The sequence below is a fragment of the Phaeodactylum tricornutum genome, chromosome 28 (genome assembly GCF_000150955.2).
Source record: "Phaeodactylum tricornutum CCAP 1055/1 chromosome 28, whole genome shotgun sequence".
Taxonomy (NCBI): domain Eukaryota; phylum Bacillariophyta; class Bacillariophyceae; order Surirellales; family Neidiaceae; genus Phaeodactylum; species Phaeodactylum tricornutum.
The window spans coordinates 311,062-330,678 of record NC_011696.1 but is presented as its reverse complement, the minus strand read 5'-3'; the positions used below and the strand labels follow the sequence as shown (position 1 = coordinate 330,678).

Below are 19,617 nucleotides of genomic sequence, written 5' to 3'. Positions count from 1 at the left end.
GGGAACTTCGAAAGGAGAAGCAAATGTAGTGAGACCTTCACCGTCTGTCAAGGCATCATTGGCGAGAAGCGTGCGCAAGGATGCAATAGAATCAGGAGAGTCGCTCGATGTCGTGATTGACCTAGTTGGATCAAAAGCAAAGCCCCCGGAAGACTGCACGTCATACTCGTATTCTCGTTCCGCCAAACTGGATCCACATTCCAGCCGTTCTGCAGCGATGTTTTCACTTTTGTCTGAGATCGTCATTACTTGCTGTCACTCAGAGTGCTTTCTTTTAAAGTTCAAGCGAAACAAGCGAAGGTTTTCCCTTTCTTTGGTAACTGGCTGCCTGCGTTTACTCCTTTTTCTTGTATTAACAGTAACGAAGAATCCTTCGGGCTTGATTGCTTGGTGGGTGGTGGAAAAGTTGTGGCTCGGACCGAAACAGAAATAGGTGGTTGCACCCCTCCTACTTTTACACAGACAGTGTTCGAGAAAATAATTGGTTCTTTGTTGTCGTTCCTTCCAAAGAAAGAGCTACGTATTCCTTTTGTTTACAATCTATGTTACAAATCTCATGCTGCACAAACGTAGGGAAATTATTCACTGTCACGGATGTCACATCAAACAATTTTGTATCGGTATGTTCCATCCGAGACAACCGGTCACATCCGTCAATCTTCCAAGGAGACACGAGCTGGCAATCGGCCGTCGACTGGGGACCAATGGCATGCAAAATCAATAAAAGATGGTCATCCGGTATGATATTGCTGATCTATCTGAAAGGTGAGACCACAAATTTATCGCTAACAGTAAATCACTCGCACTTTTGCTTTTGTTGGATCAGGTTGATCATGGCTGACGCTAACAATAGGCGACTGTACAAGCGGTGCAAAGGGTCCAGCACGCGAAACATTAGAGGCTTATGATCGTCGCAAAATTTAAAGGCCGATCCAAAAACGAGCTCCGGATTAGGTCGGTCAGCCACTTTTTCAACAGCCCACCACGTATCACAAAAGGTTTTGCCTAATGTAAAAGCGTAAAACACTGCATTAGAACACACAGCAATACAAATTATCAAAAAGGTCGCGTAGAAACAGTCAAGAACGAACCTTGGATGTAGCACCGCATGATTTGGCACGCTGAGGCCGGTTCAGAAGAGGCTGTAAGTGGGGCACTGCGTTTACCCTCGACTGCCCACGCAGTCCACGGTCCGAAACTGCTCTTGTCACCACTTGTTACCGCTGCCAAATGTTCCGTTGTGGTAGTGGCCGGGTCGGACACCGTCGCGAACGATAAAATCCACAGCTCGAATTGGAACAAAGGCGACGTCAGAAAAGCGAGGTGAAAGTCTTGCAGCGACACGCTCAAGGTATTGTCCTCATCGACAAAGTCAATACGGAACATGTCTGAGTCCGTTGCACCCATACGTATGGGAAAAGCGGACGAGGCGACACGATAGTAGCCTCGCACAGAAGAAAGCGCCGAAATTGCCTTGATAATTGTTGTCATCCTGCGGATTGAAGGAATCAAATTAATAAAAGTATGTTATACCTAGAACAATCGTTGGCCTGTTAGTGCCCTACGAGATGCTCTTTTCCAATCGGTGATTACCAACCAGAAGTGGGAAAAGAGCTCCCGCAGTATTTCTTAGAGTAGTTATCCTTTACATGTTACTTGAACCAACGAGTGGCTTCCATAGTTGCACAGACAAAGGAAAGTAGCGACGGATGACACACGCACCGTCTGCGTCATCTGGTGACATGCCGAAGTGTCTTTTGTGCTATACACACAATTCTAACAAAATGACAACGATTACCCAAGATTCGGGCCGTTTCACATTTGTCAACCATGGAAATGTAGGCATGCAATCGCAGTTTATCCTTAAGTGGATTTGATTCCGAAAATAGCTCACTTGATAATTTAACGCCTACCGGAAATTACCGCTTTTTAAAGTTTAAAAGCGTTAAAAACAACCCATTTTGGGTTTTTTGTGCTTGTGGCGTTGAGGCACGCCCCAGGAAAACGTCGGCATCCGGCACAAATTTTTGGCGCTTAGTTTAAGTAGTTAGAATACTCAATGATATACGAGCGCCACATGATGCTACTTAGACTTAACACGTTCTGTCCCCTTTTGGGAGTTTTTCAATCTTTCCCATCCCCTTTACAATTAGTGAATTTTCTCTTAAATTTACTAACTACCAAGGTCATGTTTGACCATGAATGTGAAAGAAGTAGGTAGCCCGCCGTGCAACTATGACTTACTGTAAATACTCTACAGGTGTCTCGGCAATCAAGGTTTTAAATATCTTGGTAAAGGAAGATCCTACCGTCGGCACCAGCTGTAAATATCCAGGGCTGCGTCGGATGAAAGACGATTGAGAGCACACCAAGTTTCTTTGTCACAGCATGACCGCGAAGAATTTTTACTGGTACAACGAGAGGATTTCGCATTAGATCGCTGTAGACCATACTGTGAAAGACGTGCACTGCGCCATCGTCGGAAGCACTGGCCATGAGTGGGTAGCGATTGTGGTATCGGCACGAACGTAGGGCTCGTTCGTGATACTTCAGAGTCTTGTATGGAGTCGAACTCAAATCAAGATCAAACCAAATCATGCGACGGTCCAAGCTCCCAACTATCAAGTGATCTCCTGATGGATGCACATCGATCGAAGAGATCCACCGGCAACCGGAGGCCAAGCGCTTAACCATGTTCTGTTTTACCAAATGATAAATGCGGACATGTTGTTGGCTAGCAACAAACAAAAAAGGCTTATTCGGGTGAAAACAAGCGAGTTGCGTTTCACCCTTTGCTTTACTGAAAGGCTGCTGCGAATTTCCTTTACTCAGTTGGTGTATCAAAACCGCCGCTGATCCTGCCTTTGGATTTACAGAAACGAAGTAATCACCTTTTGCGTGCCAACGAACGTTGGTCATCTCGCGATTTGTTTTCAATGCACAGATCGGACCACTCAAGGAACCATAAACGCTTACGGGCTTCTCTTCTAAACCCGACTCAACAAGGATCCATTGAACAGATTTGCTAGCCTTGGCGCTACTCATGTTACCTCCTTTTGAGGCAGCAGCAAGCACCGCTTCAGTGATTTCCATATCCTTTTCGTTAGCTGTTCCTGTTGCAATCACGACAGCATACTCTGCGATAACAGCCAGTAAGCAATGGTGAGATCGGTTTGGATTCCATTCCAAGCATACGACAGGCTTCGTTCTCATGGCACTTTCGTCGTCGCCGGTAGTCGAAGCTTTTACGACTGAAAAATGAAGATCCCAGGTTCTCAACAATCGTCCGGTTTCGACTTCCCACATCCGTACGCAGCCGTCAGAAGCCCCAGAAGCCATGAATTGACCATCAGGACTCGCAGTAACGCAACGAATAGTCGGAGTTTCGTTGCCCTCAAAAGGCGTAATATATTCGATGCACTTGGCTGTCGGGAAGGGCTTCAGGTCGTTTGCGCGGGGTAGACGTGGAACCAAGCTTTCGGGGTCAATATTCAGTCGCCGCTTCATAACACGTGGACAGAGATATAGATCAAGACAGCGCTCAAAAGATTCTCGTACGGAATGCTCGTAGGCTCCAACGGAACGAAGGTTTGGGAATTTTTTGGGAATCAGATGGCCATGGGGGCGGTCTTTTGGTTCCATCTCTTTCCATTTCTTAAGATCCTCCTCGGTAGGTAGATACTCATTGGGTGGAACATAACTCTCCGCATGACCTGGGGGCGGAAGCTTTGGAGCAGCGATATGCTGTGGTCCTTTTCTCATATTTAACAGGTCTTCCTCTTCGCCGGTCCACAGCATAAATGGCTTTTCTGGACCCTCCTTCTTCCTATGTACTTCGTTCATGTCGCGGATTTTCCCTGTCAAATAATCCATATTTATATCGCCATTTTCCAACTTTTCCAATAGCTTATCGACCTGCATCTTCTCCCATTTGCTGGGTTGAAAACGGGCCTTCCGTTCATACTGGTCAGAGCCCAAACCAGAAATTTCCTTGTTAACGCCAGAAAAATAGTCGATGTACTCCGGAGTGGAGTCGTGCTCAGGATGAGCAAATGCACCACCTTGAACACGACGTATCAATTCAAGCTGCCGAGTTGAGAGTTGCACATTGCGATCGTTCAACATATCGTGTACGACAAACTTCCCCTTGGCCATGTTGTCCTGCAGCTCAATGGCTTGATCGATACGATCACCAGCTCCGGCGGCACTCGCCGACTTGACGACCTTGTTTCCATGGGTATCGTAGCCTACGTGATCGAAGTCATCATACCAGTGAATAGGAACTCGGCCAATGCGATTTCCTATTCCCTCCGCATCGTCATCGTCAGATGACCAGTCGTCGGTGTGCATCCAAGCAGCTGTCTTGGCGTCACCTTCTCCATTCCGTTTTTGGGAAGTTCCCATGGTCCAAGTACGCGGAACCTTCTCGTATGAAATAGCAACGTCTTCATCATCTGATTCTTCTTCATCCTTTTGGTTCTTTAGAAGGCTATCGTCTTCATCCGACGAGCCTTGATCTTCAAAGCCCTCGTCGTCGTCCGAGTTGTCTGACTCGCTGTCTGCACTGTCATACGGCTCCTGCGCATCTGAATCGTACACACTACTTTCCTCTTCATCCACCGAGTCTACAGGAGAGAGCACTGGAACTTCTTCGTTCGATCCGTCCGGAATTCCCATATTCTTCTTCGACACCATGCTTAAGCAAATCTGTAGTGGAAAGAATTGACTGTGAAGAGCCAAAAAAATGTGTTTAGAATGACAACTTGGATGGCGATCTGAGACGGGGGATTGGGATATGGGCTAGGTACCACTACGAACATTCACTTCTTTTTTGTTAGTGTTTTAAGCTATGATAGCGTTGATCATTTTTCTTTCGCAAAAATACCTTCAAAAGTCAAAGACAATCAGTAAAACCCCTTCATAAAAAGTCTAACATAAAGTTAAAGGAAAGAAACAATAGGCAGAGCAAGCCAGGTGATCGAGAAACTCAATAGTAGAATGTCAAATAGACAAACTACCCAGGAGCGTAGATCCGAGTCAAAATAGAGCGACTGGCAAACTCAATAATTTGTCGTCAGCACTTTCCTATGTACGAATAATCTGCCAACCTTCCGCAAGAGAGATTGTTGGAACTCATAAAACCAATCATAGTTGACTCTCTTTAAAGTGAGATCTCGTTTCTGCCGAGTTCTATGCGAGTCATTTTGTGCCTCTGTAAGCTCAGCAATCCCAAATCCCAGCGATTTCAAAAGTCTAGTCCGGACGATCCAATGTAGGCGTAAGTCGTCATGGTGCTTACGTTGCGGACGTTGTTCCTCAAAGATGTCAATTGTTGTGTTAACTTGATCAAAGTATTTCCATTCTAAAGTCAACTAAAAAAATGGCAAGTACAATTAGTGGGCAAAGCGATCTTCATACCTTTCCTTCGAAGTCTCTACTCACAGGTGGGCCTTGCAAGCAGTCAGGATGATCGCCCGGCATGACAGAAAACAGGCGGACTCCTAGCTCTCCCCATGCTACACGACCTGTCCGTATCCTAGCCTTCGATAAACTATTGTCGACCAAGACCGACTTTTTACCGCGGAGAACATCCTTTTTAGAATCGAGGAGAGACCAGTCCATTTCAAGCTCCCCGGATTCCGATCGAGTAGACTGTTCGGCACTCGAAAACGACTCATCGCTTTCTGACGGCGGGATCAGAGCGGGCTTATTATTATTATCGAAACAACAACTGGAAATATCTTCCGGGAGTTTATTGCCACACGCCGAGCTGAGCATACTTGCAAAGCTGTTGTTGATTGAAATGTGCAACTCAGAGTCGGGTCAATATTTGTTTCAAAAACAATTTGAGCTACGAAGATCGTTCAGCGATGGTTATTACTCACGGTGAAGTTTAGTGATTTTGGCAGAAGGTTGGACTTGCATCGACACACGTGCTCTATGGAAGGTAGGTCGATGTAAGAGGGAACACAAAATCTTCGACTCTAGACTGCAATTTTACCAATCCGAACTGTTCCATCGTAGCTAGCAGAGAGACGTGCAGAAAAAGATGAAACGACAAATGATGTGCCGACACATGATTCCAAATTATTTATATCACATCGCTGCTAACATAAAAGATTTGTTTCTGACAAATACGTCACAGTTAGATTGTTGTCAATAATAACACTACCATACCCCAAAACGAGCAACGTTGTCAAGGTCTGTCAAGATAGGCATTCAAGTGTGACATGTCTGGTAGGAAGTGACATGTCGCATGAAGTGATTTGAATAGAGCTCTCATCTCGAGCAGAATTATATGTTCGATGAGTTTTGGGATATGATCATCCGATGTAAGGAGGTACCGGATTGAATGTAAGACATGAAGAAGTGAAGAAAGTGAGCACTTGCAGAAGCGATGTAAGTGCAAAACATTAGCAGTCAATTAGCAAGGTTTGAGAGCAAACAGAACTAGTGAAAAGCAAAATAAAGAACGCAACAACAAGCACTTGCAGTGGTGAAAGAATAGATAAAATGTGAAGGAGAAATAAGAATGAATCTATTCATTTTTTTCTGTTGTCAGCTAGTCTCTAAGACAGTAAAAGATCTGAGGAAACCGGAGTTTTCAACAAAGGTCCTCTTCTCACTTGCAGTTACATTGTCGAATTCCTTATATGGATTCCCATCTAAAGCTATGCTAATAGTTCATAAAAAAGGTTTCAGCATAATTTTTTGCGTGCAGCTAAAGCGGATCAACAACCTTGGCTCAACAATTGTGTGGCTACAAACATATACGTTACATGGCTGCATTACATTGCAACCCAAATCAAAGGAAAGCTACTGTTGAAAGGCTTGAATGCTTCCAGGTTGATGCAGAAAATTCAAACACAGAATGAAATCTGTAATGCAAATTCTTTCTGATACGAAAAAGGCAATTTGCTCTTTTGACGTTGCAATCGCCAGAGACAACATGCAAATATATCGTGGCCAATTTGTGCCGTGAACATTATTTTTCACTAGATGTAATTTCTCAAAAAGGTCAGAACCGACCAATGGCATTCATCATGATGTAGCCGATTGCAGTACCTTGTCCAAAGACATACTGGAGTATAGAACGGACACAAGTATGAGATTTTATGTGAAAATGTATCGCTGTTATGACTCGATCAATTTCTAACAGAAGAAGCAACGGGTGCGTTCCGACCATGAGGTCTTAAAAATCAGCCTTAAGGACAGCGAGAATGAACAGTAGCGAGGACCAGCAAAACGCCGGCACAAAGTCGCATCCGTTCGGCGTCTATTTTCCAGAGTGTCTGGGCGTCTTAATCACAGATAAGTTACAATTTGCAACTTAGAGTAAAACGCAATGAGCTCTGGGAAGCCTGCACTGAAATTGGACCGACCACCAGCACTTCAAAGCAAAGCAACTTTTTACTTATTTTCTCGGCGTACTGGCAATTTTAGCTTCGACCAACTTACCAATTCATCGCAGGCCAAGCGAAACGGACGGCTCCAGAGTAACAAGCCATCGACCCTGCGAGGATTCCCTGACAGGTTTGACCTTACTTTTGGCACTCTCTGCCTATACCGTCAATCTAGTCGAAACTTGACGGTCCTCTCGAATGTAATAGCGATAGTTGCCGAGAGGAACTCTTGGGCAAAATCAAAATCTGTTGATTTTTCGCGTCAGTCGGCTGGTTACCGTTCCCCGTCTGATCTCGACCGAAGCTCCACGCTCGATACGTCAAAAACCGGTACGAACCACAAAGTATCGTTAGTTTCGTTAACTACCAAACAACGTCACGAATAACCATGATCGGCAAGCTTTACTGGTACTTCCTCTCTGTCTGTCTGTATCATTATCATTCACAGTCAAAAAGTTGACAGTGAATCTGATTCTCAGCATACGAAACTGCTGTGCAGCCATTATATCCTTTCCATGTCTATTTTGCAAATTCGTTCTGTAATACCAGTGACGTTATCGTTGTTCTCTTCTTTACGGAACGATCTGAATTTGCGATAGAGTGTTGTTTTACGGAACGATCTGAATTTGCGATAGAGTGTTGTCGACAGTTGTGATGAGGAAGAAGAAAACCAATGATAAGGCAATCTTGGGTGACTGCGAGGCCAATACGGAAGAAATAAATCAGCTTTTCGTTGGACTGTACCGTGTTTGCGGCTTTTCCAATGGTGAATCTCTGGAATCTCGTGAAAGCTCACGAAAGCAATTCGTCGAGTCTATGCAGGTCTTGTGTTCGGCGCTTGGACAACTCCATGACGAGCGAAAATCGGGTGAACTCGGAATACAGAGCATCTTGCCCGCTCTCGAGCAAGCCGCGTCTCGAGTACGGCTTGTCGCCCACGATTTCATGGCTTACTTGACACGAAGAGTTTGCGAGTTGGATTTTCCAATGAAAAAAATCCTGTCATCGCTTCGTGACAAGCCGGCTTTTACTACTTTGCTTATCCTGTCAAGGTCCTGGAGAACGTGTCTCAACCATCAAGTGCAACAGGAAAAGACTGTGGCATTGAAAGCGGTCTCATTACTTGATCAATTGTATTCGTCTTCCAGACTGAAGCATCCTACAAACGACTTGCTAGCGTCCTTACAAAATTTAGTTAACATTTTGACACGCATGGACTTCATCGCGCTTCCACACGCTAGGATTGGGCTTCAGTTGCTGGGTTCTCCCAATAACATACAAAGAGTTCACTCGTCAGATTTATCGCTGCTTGCTGTGGACTACGACATGTCCCGGTCGACAGAGTATAACAAGGTGCCGGCGCATTGCACCGTCGACGTACCCATAACATGGCAGGGGATCGAAAATTTTATAGAAAGGGACGCTGGAAATTTCCCTCCTTTGACAAGCTTTCTACTGGTGGGTCCGGAAGGGAGCGGAAAAACCCATATCTGCGATGTGTTAGAAAAGAGCTGCGTACGCTCGTCAATAGCAGGTAAGTAAGGATGGTTAAAATGGAACGAATACCAATCTATTTCTGCGCTAACATTTCGGTCAACGATCCGTAGTCCTCCGTCCTCGGCTTCCTCTGGACATATTAGGTCAATCAGTTGGCGAGATGGAAGATGTCCTCGTCGCTCTCGTTGATTCAGCAAAAAGCGGGAGACAATCATGTTTTGCGCTCATTCTGGATGACGCTGATTTTCTCATTGCCACTGGCGAAAGTGGGATTGGCGAGGGCGGAGAGCGATTCTCAGGGCGTCATCATATACAGTCGAGATCCCAATCTACATTTTTCGCTCTGTTAGATAGTTTTCGCAGTGATGCAATATCTTGTAGCCGACTAATCCTGATCTGCACGTCCAAAATGGATCAGGATTGGACCGCGGGCCGATTTGACCGCAAATACCACATCTTGCCACCAAATGAACACGAAAGGAGACTCTTTATCTGCTCAAATCTTGGTCTTCATACACCAGTGAAATGTAGCTTAACGATACTTTTGGAGGATATGGTAGAAGGGACAGTAGGACGAACATACTCGGAAATTGCACTCTACTGCAGGCAAGCTGCGATTGATCATGCTTCATCTGAAACGGTCGCCGAAGCGGAGACCCTTCTGCATTTCTTGAAACGTCGTCTCCAGTCAATCACTCCTGAGTCCTTGCGTAGTGGCGTGCTGGATGAATTTGTGGATATGCGAGTTTGGACAGCCCGTGATTTGGGTAGTATGGAGACACTGGACGATTCTGAGTCCTCCTACCATCTCCCTTTGTTCGGTTCAAGTGCGGAGCAGGCATGGAAGGATCTTCAATCAACTGTAATCATTCCTTTATGCCGAGCAAGAGAGCTGGAAGACTTGAGGAATCCTTGCGGGTTTTTTTCTCCGCGAATATTTGTTGGCGGCATGCTGTTGGCAGGTCTTCCAGGAACAGGCAAGAGTTCGTTAGCTTTTCACACCGCAAAGATCGCCGCCCGACTGCTCCCGACTGTCAAATTTTTGGAAGTGAGCTGCACGTCTCTTATTCATAAAGAAGTCGGTGGATCGGAGCGTGCCCTTCACCACTTGTTGGTATGCGCTCGCAAGGCTGCGCCCTGCATTCTACTGATGGACAGTATCGAAACAATTGCGGCTGTTCGTGGAAATGATGCAACGACGGAAGGCACGATGGATCGCTTGCTTTCAACACTTCTAGTCGAGCTAGACGGCGTGCAGGAACATGGGCAATCATCTGTTTCCTCACCTGCAGGTATTGCTGTCATTGGCATAACGCACAATTCGGATTGGATTGACCCTGCATTGCTGCGGCCTGGGCGTCTAGACAAGATTGCTACTCTGGATTTACCCGACTATCAAATTCGATATGGCATTGCAGCTAGGGACCTGAAAAGCGGGATAGCGGTTCCTGCTAATCTTAACCTCCTGAATGTAATTGCTGCAAAAACGCATGGGATGAGTGGGGCGAGCGTCGCTGCCGTTTGCAGTGACTTAAAATTGGCATTTGCTCTGGGTAGCAACGTGTGTCAATCTGCGCTTGCGGAAATAATACGTTCGCGACGGTAAGGATCGGTGCACTATGTACTCTCTTTTGTAGAGCTTAGCCTGTATGTACATACTTAAAAGCGTACTGCTACTCTCGTTTGGGCTAAACACCCTTGCGGTGCTTTCCTTCCGTGGAGGCATCGCCGGTACGGGTATATTGATTGTAGTTGACTGCTTGCATCAGATTGTCGTTGCGCGACCTTTGTTTCATGGGACGATCAAGCGTGACCGTGTTGGGCAAATACCTGGGATAAGCAGAAGCCTTTTCAATCCCGAGGAGCGCTGGTGATGTTCGTAGATTCGGGTTCGGGTGCGATGTGTCATTATCTTGTACATTAGAGGATCTCGAAGGTACGAAGGGTGAAGTACCACAACCGTCCATTTCTTCTTTCGGCCCCATTCGACTGCTAGCGTTTTCTACTCGTGTTTGCCGCTCTTTCATCACGCATTGCGTCATTGAATAAAATAGAGAGATGACGTGACTTATCGACACACCAAGTGGAGATTTCCGCTCGTCTTCGGTAAGAACGGGGAAAGGAATCCTTGCACCGGTAAAATACTTTGCGTACTCTTCCGATCCACTGCGAATAACGTCTGTTGGCGAGTCGCCCCCTGATGCTGCCAACGACGCGTCACTTTCGTCTGCCAAGACCGAGTAAGACAAAAAAGCCGCCACATCCCCACCCAGCAACGATTGCAATCCCATCATTTCGGCAATTGCCGATGGCGATGCCAGCCGACTCATCGCGCGATTGCTACCTCCACCGCCTACGGCCCCGACCGTCAAGGCCTTTTGCATCCAAGAATCGTATTCTGCCATGAATTCGGCCTTGGACTTGGCCTTGTTGTTGCGATATTTCTGTAGCCTACTCTTGACCCGTTCGCTCGTTACAGCCGGATCAATTTCCGTCATGTGCTCCAAAATTACTGCTGGTGAAGCCTGCTTAACTCCAACACCGTAAATGGCTTCCACAAAAGCACGGTGTGTTTCTTCCGACCAAGCTACTTGTGACGTTGTGATGCTGCTGCATTTGCTTTCTTGCACCTTGAAGTGTCTACGTTCGCGGATTGGTAGGTAATCATCTTCCATCTCGGCGAAAGATCTTTTTAAACCGGACGATCCTTTGTCCTGCCGAGGCTCGTCACCGTTTAATGGCGCAACTGGACTTCTCATCAATTCCTCTTCAATTTCTTCGTCGAAGGCAACATTCCGATGCCGATAAGGGGACGGGGGTTCGCCTGCGGCATCTCCCCCATAAACCCCCCCACCGATGCGCGAGTATGACTCGCCAACAAAGTTACGCATATTGCTTTCTTTTGGAGAAGGATCGGTAGTGTTATTTTTGCTGCTCTTCTTCCGACTGCTTTGCCTACTGTCCGGAGTGCTACTGCTCATGATCGTAAGGGTTTACGACGAGTCAGCGGTGTCGTCGCCAAACTTACAGTTAATTGCCAAATGTTGATAAGAAAAGGCGTCGTGGCTGACAACGGCTCTGTAATTCGAGATGGCGTCTTGTAACCCCTATGAATCCTTCGGTGCGGAAACGCCGGTGCCCAGAGCTTTTCTGAATCTGCGAATGAATCTTCAATTTGTTCGGGAATTGCTTTTGTCCGCAGACGCCGCACCAGGTGCTTACGAAGTGCAATCGGTGGTACGAAGATGGTACCCCTACTTTTCACGTTTCAGCCGAAACTACAGCTTTACGTGGTTTGTGTCGTTCAAGGTCACTTATTCTTTAAGTGACGAAGAATTGGATCGCGATACGACAAAATCATACGCCTGCGGCATCCTGACAGGGACAATGAAATCCTCCCTCGAGAGTATGGTAGTATCTCATGTGTCGCTCACAACCAAAGTGTTCGACGGTGGTCGTTGCTGGCTAGAGTCATACTCAACCTATACCGTTCCTATAGATTTTCTCGCAAAGCACGCCCAAGTCGCCATTTTTAACAAAAATTCCTCTGGTCCGGCAGACAAGGCTCTCAGCTGGATGCAGTCCATCACCTTCCTTTCCAAGTCAGCTGAACAAAATGATGCAAAAACTATAATTACGTTTGGAGTACGGAAAAATTGGGCTGCGGGACGCCACGGACGACGACGACGGAGCGAGTCGTTCCATTCGCCGAAATAGATGGAGTAGTCGTAACTATTCTACCAAATTTGATTTCAAAATTGTCGCGTGTTAGGACTCTTCCGTAGCTTCTCCATGGGTGTGACTTTCTGCGAGAGCTGATAGTGAGGGCGTTGCTTCTTCTATAATTGCTGGTACGCCCAGAAAAACGCCTGAGATCAACTTGTCGCGCAAGAACCGATCGAAGTGTTCCCAAATTTTCTTGTGTGCGTACCAGTTCGTCAGCGAATGCTCGTTTGTACCGGCCCAGTACGTTTTGATGTCTCCAAAACGGTGTTTCCAAAAACTGTCGGTCGGGATCTCTTCTCCCGTAGCGTGTAGGTACCAGTTGTTACCGTCCCGATTCTCGTTGGCACATTTGAAATAAACGCACTCCGGACCCTGCAGTAAGTCGACCACATTGTCTTGAGCAGCCTTTCTGGCCCATTGGATGTTGTGTGTCGAATCGGTAAAGGCAATGGCACGAATGTGCGGTAGGTAAGCTTCCGACTTGTCCAGCAAAAAGCGAGCGAGTTGTCCGCCGGATGCGGAATGGGACAGAATGTACAAATCTTGATTATCTAACGGGACGTCCCCCGTGCACTCGTTGCAGTGGTATGCGGCATCCAGACTGGTACTTGGACCCGTTGCCGTTGTTAACGGTGACTCCGTCCCTTCCCAGTACGCAAAAAGGCGACTCATCGACTTGCGAAAAACGTCGTAACCGAATCGATCCCCGTGCGCATTGGGGTCAATCATCACCACGTTCATACGGCGCGTCACGGCTTCTCGCACAATTGGCAATGCCGTGGACGATTCCAGACTCGTACACATGAGATGCTGTCGAGAAAAAATTCCGGCACGGACTTTGCCACGGCCCGTGGCGATCAACATAGTTGGTCGACCCGACCACGTGTGCGCATTTTCCGAGGTATGTATCAAGGGATGTGTCGTATTGACGAGGGCGCGGATCGATTCGCGCTGTTCACTGCCGTCCTCAATTGTGACCCACTCGAGACCAGCTTCCGCGCACATGACATCGTGGGCGTATTCTTGGCAACAAAGGGCCACCCGATCGTAAAAGTCGCCGTCCGGAATGTACTTTTGCCGATTACTTTCGTCAATGACCGTATTGGTGGCTACATGGTAGAGTCGACGCATACATAAATGGCAATGTTTGGAGTCGGCCACCGGCACGGGCACATCTAACGGAAAATTGTCCAGTACCGAATCGGAAAGGGACCCGACGGAAGCGTTGCTCCGGACGGAACTGGTAAGTTCGGACGCCAACAAATCAGGAGTCGACGTCACAGGCGGCAAATGGCCACGAAAGGCCGGTAACTCGACCCCGTTTTCCAGGATTGGCTCATCGTGATCGTCATTGTCGTCATCCCTGTAATCTCCGTGTTCCTCAATTCTCCCGGGACTTTCGGTGACACCAGCAGGGAACAAAGGCGGTGGTTTATGCTCCGCACAATACACCACACGGTATTCCAATCCAACAACGGCCAAGCCTTCCGCACCATGCAGCGGTTGAATGGCCTCCATCATCTTCCGCAATCGAGCATAGTGTTCCTGTGGTGTGGTACAGTCTGCCAACATGACACCACCGCGCACTCGCTGAGGAACGGCAGCGGAACGCTCCAAATCGTGCAAGGCGTTATGCGGAAAGAGGAAGGATTCAAAAGCTTTCCAAAAGCCTAGCACGGCGTGAGATGTTTTGTGAACGGCTTTACCGCTCTTGCGTCGAAAGGAGCGTAGGATTGAATTGTTTCGCCGGACGATGGATGCCGACTCCTGTCGCAACAAAGGCGAATGGTCGGGACGCCCCGATTGTTCCGAGGTATTGCTGGTCATGCGCGCATGGGTACCGGGATACGACGCCACGCCGGTACTGTCGGAGCGCGGCCTGCGGCGGGGACTGCGACTGCCTGCGTTGTTGCTCGTCCACGAATTTCGCAACGCCGGCGGTGACGAACCATTCGGAGCATTCCTTCGTATTGAATGTCCAGTGCAATGTACGTGATCCTCGACAGACGATGACGACATTGCTACCGAGCTTGTTGGCGGTATAGCTTGTTGTTGTTGCCGGGAACGTTCCTTGGCATCCTCCGTGTCGGATGAAGCCAACGTTAGGAGGACTCCGATTTTGCGGGCTTCGGATCCGGCCAGCACGCACGAATCCGTATTGCCCATGGACGGGTCGAAGGATGGACTAGACAATCTAGCAGAGGTGGGAGTGGTGTCGTCCCTACTACCGCTGCTGTTGTTGTGAGAAGGATGGGGTGGCGATCGAAGTTTGGAGAAGAAACGCATGTCCCTAGAGTAGACGTGTTGTTGTTGGCGCAGAACGGGCGGGGAGTTTTGCGATCGTGACCATAACGGAATCGACAGAGTCGACCAAATGGGAAGCAGAAACAGAGGTACCTTGCCTAATTACAATAGATAGCTGTCAACGTGGTGAATACTTCGGACGTGCGTAATCCAACTATCGCACTCTTCAGATACGCAGAATAATTTTGTGTTCGATTCTTTCAGTAATTGCATAGAAAATGGTTTTACGGCTAGCGCTGAAGAATAGAAATTACTTCTCTCTAGGACATGTCTGACAAACCGAAATATCGCAGAAGCGACTTCACAGTCAGTCAGCAAGTTTACAGTTACTGTCAAGAAGTCCGAACCAGAGTCACTGTCAGGGTGTGGGAAATGCGGTCTGGGGCGGTTGTTTTCACGATTGAACAAGTCGCGTTCGCTGTCCATGTTGCGTCTGCTTGCCGCCCGAACAGGATCAACCTGCGCGACAGGGATTGGACATGTTTTCGTTTTCTGTCGACCAAACAAAAAAAATCATATCCCACCCATTTCACAGTTCACAGTCCTCTAGCCACATCCCCGTTTTCTACTAATAGTCCATCAGTGACGCGGTTTGGGTGTCGGTCGGTACCGTATTGACAGTGAATTGTTGTGGTGTAAATCACTTTGAAAGACTGACTGCCCCCAAAAAATAGGGTGTGGGGGGACCATGGCGGACCTGAACGATCTCTTTGGAGCCTTTGACGGAAATGACAGCGACCATGGCAGCAGCTCGTTGCAGGATGAGCCAGCAGTACTACCGAAGAAGCCGCGACTGGAAGAAAGAAATAGCCAGCGGAGCAGTAGTCCACCAGAAGATGAACTATCCAACAGTGTGTCTACTACACCTGCTCCCGGAACCGCTACTGCGACTAACGAATCCATCCAGAGTAGCAAGTCGGCCTATTCCGCCGTCATGTCCAAGCCCACGGCTTCCCATTTGCGACCCGATATAACTACCGATACTTCCCACGGCAGAGACCCGGACGGAGTGGTGGCGGAGACTGAGGCGGACGTCAACCGGGAAATTGCGACGGGTACATCCCACGACAAGACAGTCCGCTCCTATTCGGCCTTTCCCAAAAACTTACCCGCGGGTTTTGCCCCACCCCGAGTCGAACCCCCACAAGAACCCGCCAAGACGTACGCCTTTAAGCTGGATCCCTTTCAGGCGCAGGCCGTGGCCTACATTGACAAGGAAGAATCGGTACTGGTTGCGGCCCATACATCAGCGGGAAAAACTGCCGTGGCGGAATACGCCGTCGCGAAGTCACTCAAAGCGGGACAGCGCGTCATCTACACGTCCCCGATCAAGGCTTTGTCGAATCAGAAATTCCGGGATCTACAGGAAGAATTTGATGATGTCGGACTCATGACCGGTGATAGTACGTTTTTACCACAATGTCGTCGTCGTTGTTGTTGGTGTTATCGACTCATGCAAACTCGTTGTGTTAACCACTCGTATGCTCCGTCAATTTGCAGTCACAATCAATCCCGACGCTACTTGTCTCGTCATGACGACGGAAATTCTGCGCAGCATGTTGTACCGTGGCAGTGAGCTCATGCGAGAAATATCGTGGGTCATTTATGACGAGGTACATTACATGCGTGATGCCGAACGCGGCGTCGTTTGGGAGGAGTCCATCATCTTACTGCCCCATCGGGTCCGATTCGTCTTTTTGTCCGCCACCATTCCCAACGCCACCCAATTCGCTGATTGGATTGCCGAAATTCACCACCAACCCTGCCACGTCGTCTACACAAATTACCGGCCAACACCGCTCCAACACTACATTTTCCCCCAAGGCGGGGAAGGCCTGCACCTGGTCGTGGACGAGCGTGGCAAATTCCGTGAAGCCAACTTTCAAAAGGCCATGGCCAGCTTACAGTCGGGTAACGTTGATGTAGCGGCCGCGAATGCAATGTTGGATTCGGGGAACGGCAAGGGAAACGCCAAAAAACGCGGTCGGGGTAAACAAGGTGGAGGTGCCGGCCAATTTGCGGATTTACACCGAATTGTAAAACTCATCATGGAGAGGAATTTGAACCCATGCATCATCTTCTCGTTTTCGAAAAAAGACTGTGAAAAGTACGCGCTAGCTTTGAATCAAGAAGACTACACGGACGACGTAGAGAAGGATTTGGTGGCGCAAGTGTACCATAACGCAATCGATTCGTTGAGTGATGACGATCGTAAATTGCCGCAAGTAGAGGCACTATTGCCTTTGTTGAAACGCGGAATAGGAATCCATCACGGCGGATTACTTCCCATTCTAAAAGAAATTGTTGAAATTTTGTTTACGGAGGGGTTGATCAAGGCATTATTTGCGACCGAAACATTTTCTATCGGTGTGTCCACGATATTGAAATCAGGCTACCCCTTATATTGTGTCATTTTGCCTGACACTCTTTTCTTGTCTACAGGTATCAACGCTCCTGCTAAAACGGTTGTTTTCACCAATACTCGAAAATGGGACGGGAAAGATTTCCGATGGGTATCTAGTGGGGAATATATTCAAATGAGTGGTCGTGCTGGTCGTCGCGGAAAAGACGATCGCGGTATCGTTATTCAAATGGTCGATGAAAAGATGGAACCTGCGGTTTGTAAAGATATGCTGTACGGTGCTCCAAATCCTTTAAACTCGAGCTATCGAATTTCTTACAATATGCTTTTGAACCTTATGCGCGTGGAAGATGTTGACCCTGAGTACCTTATTCGTGCCTCATTTCACCAGTTTCAACGAGAAAAGGATGCTCCAGGATTGATTGCTGACGCTGAAATCCTAGAATCCCAAGCAGAGACAGTAGACTTTCAATCCGAAGAAGAAGTGACGTTGGTTGCGGAATACTACCAAATGGACCAGCAGCTTCTATTGACTCGACGCAAAATCGGCACGATTGTGAGAAAGCCGGGTTATGTTCTTAAGTTTCTGCAAGCTCCCGGGCGCTTTCTGGATGTCATTCTTGACGGGGAAGAGTTCGGGTGGGGTGTTTTAGTCTCCTGCAAGAAGCGCCAAGGAATCGGATCGGGAGGAGAAGCTGGTCGCATTGCATCATTGACCAATCAGCCTGAATACATTCTGGATGTTCTTTTGAATTGTGTCGATCGGCATTTCGACAAAAACAGGAAAGGAAAGGATGAAGATGCAGAGAACGTAAACCTTCTGTGGCGAGGGACGGGCCGATCGTGCCGCCCTGTTCGCAGTGGAGATATAAGCAAGTTAATTTCGATGAGGGTCTTCACAGTTGGGCTCGACAGTATCGAACGCCTTTCTGCGGTTCGAATCTTCATTCCGCAAGACATCACAACCCCCGAAGCCCGTCGCAAAGTCTCCACGTCTGTCAAGGAGGTTTCGAAGCGCTTTCCAGATGGTATCCCCTTGCTCGACCCTGTGGCCGACCTTGGCATCAACGATGATGCTTTTATGACACTACTGAAGCGGGCTGAAACACTGACAAATCTCCTGGCGGAACATAAGCTGGCGAACGATTTTGTGGATTCAAGTCGCCTTGAACTAGTTCAACGGTATGAGAAGAAAGCTGATATGTTGGAACGGGCAAAGACATTACGCGAAGAGGCGCGCAACTGTCAAACGATGGCAATGAAAGATGATCTCAAGAAGATGAAAAGAGTTCTCAAGAAGCTCGGCCATGTCGATGCAGGCGGAGTAATTCAGACGAAAGGTCGGACTGCATGTGAAATTAACACCTCGGATGAGCTTGTTGTTGTTGAGCTCATTTTTGGCGGCATTTTTAATGATCTTTCTGTCGAGCAAAGTGTCGCGCTTCTATCTTGTATGACTTTTGACGAACGCAATAAAAATGAAGATGATCCCGCAAGTGGCTTGAAGAGCTTTCTGTCCAACCCTTTTTACAAACTTCAAGAGGTAGCACGGACTGTTGCACGCGTTGTAATTTCCTGCGGAATCGACCTGAACGAGGACGAGTTTGTGGACAAATTCAACCCGGGGATGTAAGTGCTTACACAGTGCTATGTTCGAGCACGTCCTGCTGCAATGATTATTCTTTTCAAGTCATCCACATCCAATCTGTTGGAGCCGCAAAGCTTTGGCTTTGGAGCTCGCAGAGAGGAACAAAGCGGATGACCCTACCAACGCTGAGGATCATCAAAGCGACCATACTCTCTGAGCAGCTTTACCACTGACCTTATTGTTCGCAATCTTTGGCATTTCACTTACACCCTTTGATCCCGATTTAACATGTAGGATGGAGGCTGTCTTTGCTTGGTGTAAAGGAGCAAAGTTTATCGAAGTCCAAAAGCTTACTGGGTCGTTTGAAGGCACTACAATTCGAACTTTGCGTCGGCTCGAAGAACTCGTTCGGCAGATTACTGCTGCGGCGAAAGCCATTGGAAACCACGAACTGGAGGCAAAGTTTGAAAAAGGAAGTGAACTGATCAAACGAGATATTGTCTTTTGCAGCTCTCTTTATTTGTAACATTCTAGAATAATACCGTGAGCAGGCCATGTTCACGACCAACAGCTACAGCGAACGTCAATATGACAGCATCATGAAACTAATGCAATCCTCTACATTTATGTAAACGATCATTTCACAGTCACTGTGTTTGATACCTATAGCTCTCGCCAACTGAAAACATACTTCAGAGCAATTTTCAAGACGAAGAACGGCGTACATGTAGTAAACT

At 47.7% G+C, this 19,617-nt stretch overlaps 6 protein-coding genes across 6 annotated transcripts; 2 read left to right on the top strand and 4 right to left on the bottom strand.

The window, feature by feature from the left end:
* Positions 1-500: 500 nt before the first annotated feature.
* On the bottom strand, positions 501-1,744 carry PHATRDRAFT_50330 (predicted protein; the record flags this gene model as incomplete). The annotated part of the gene is made up of 3 exons (XM_002185138.1): positions 501-1,005; positions 1,092-1,492; positions 1,650-1,744. 3 exons carry the CDS (start codon positions 1,742-1,744, stop codon positions 797-799), a joined length of 705 nt encoding a protein of 234 aa, XP_002185174.1. The 3' UTR covers positions 501-796.
* A 536-nt stretch (positions 1,745-2,280) lies between these two features.
* On the bottom strand, positions 2,281-4,269 carry PHATRDRAFT_16814 (predicted protein; the record flags this gene model as incomplete). The annotated part of the gene is made up of 1 exon (XM_002185137.1): positions 2,281-4,269. A coding segment is annotated over one exon (1,989 nt), but the record flags the coding sequence as incomplete, so codon positions are not given.
* Positions 4,270-7,345: 3,076 nt separating this feature from the next.
* PHATRDRAFT_41259 (predicted protein) lies at positions 7,346-10,563 on the top strand (the record flags this gene model as incomplete). Its single annotated transcript, XM_002185222.1, has 4 exons — positions 7,346-7,752; positions 8,039-8,937; positions 9,011-10,426; positions 10,538-10,563. The coding sequence occupies 4 exons, from the start codon at positions 7,346-7,348 to the stop codon at positions 10,561-10,563; spliced, it is 2,748 nt and encodes a 915-aa protein (XP_002185258.1).
* Positions 10,564-10,692: 129 nt separating this feature from the next.
* On the bottom strand, positions 10,693-11,948 carry PHATRDRAFT_50328 (predicted protein; the record flags this gene model as incomplete). Its single annotated transcript, XM_002185136.1, has 2 exons — positions 10,981-11,948; positions 10,693-10,889 (listed from the first exon to the last, which is right to left on the bottom strand). The coding sequence occupies exons 1-2, from the start codon at positions 11,879-11,881 to the stop codon at positions 10,693-10,695; spliced, it is 1,098 nt and encodes a 365-aa protein (XP_002185172.1). The 5' UTR covers positions 11,882-11,948.
* A 561-nt stretch (positions 11,949-12,509) lies between these two features.
* PHATRDRAFT_50327 (predicted protein) lies at positions 12,510-14,912 on the bottom strand (the record flags this gene model as incomplete). Its single annotated transcript, XM_002185135.1, has 1 exon — positions 12,510-14,912. One exon carries the CDS (start codon positions 14,910-14,912, stop codon positions 12,669-12,671), a length of 2,244 nt encoding a protein of 747 aa, XP_002185171.1. The 3' UTR covers positions 12,510-12,668.
* A 706-nt stretch (positions 14,913-15,618) lies between these two features.
* On the top strand, positions 15,619-19,446 carry PHATRDRAFT_50326 (predicted protein; the record flags this gene model as incomplete). Its single annotated transcript, XM_002185221.1, has 7 exons — positions 15,619-15,781; positions 16,007-16,333; positions 16,431-16,846; positions 16,895-17,297; positions 17,373-18,114; positions 18,208-18,921; positions 19,175-19,446. The coding sequence occupies 7 exons, from the start codon at positions 15,619-15,621 to the stop codon at positions 19,404-19,406; spliced, it is 2,997 nt and encodes a 998-aa protein (XP_002185257.1). The 3' UTR covers positions 19,407-19,446.
* Positions 19,447-19,617: the final 171 nt, after the last annotated feature.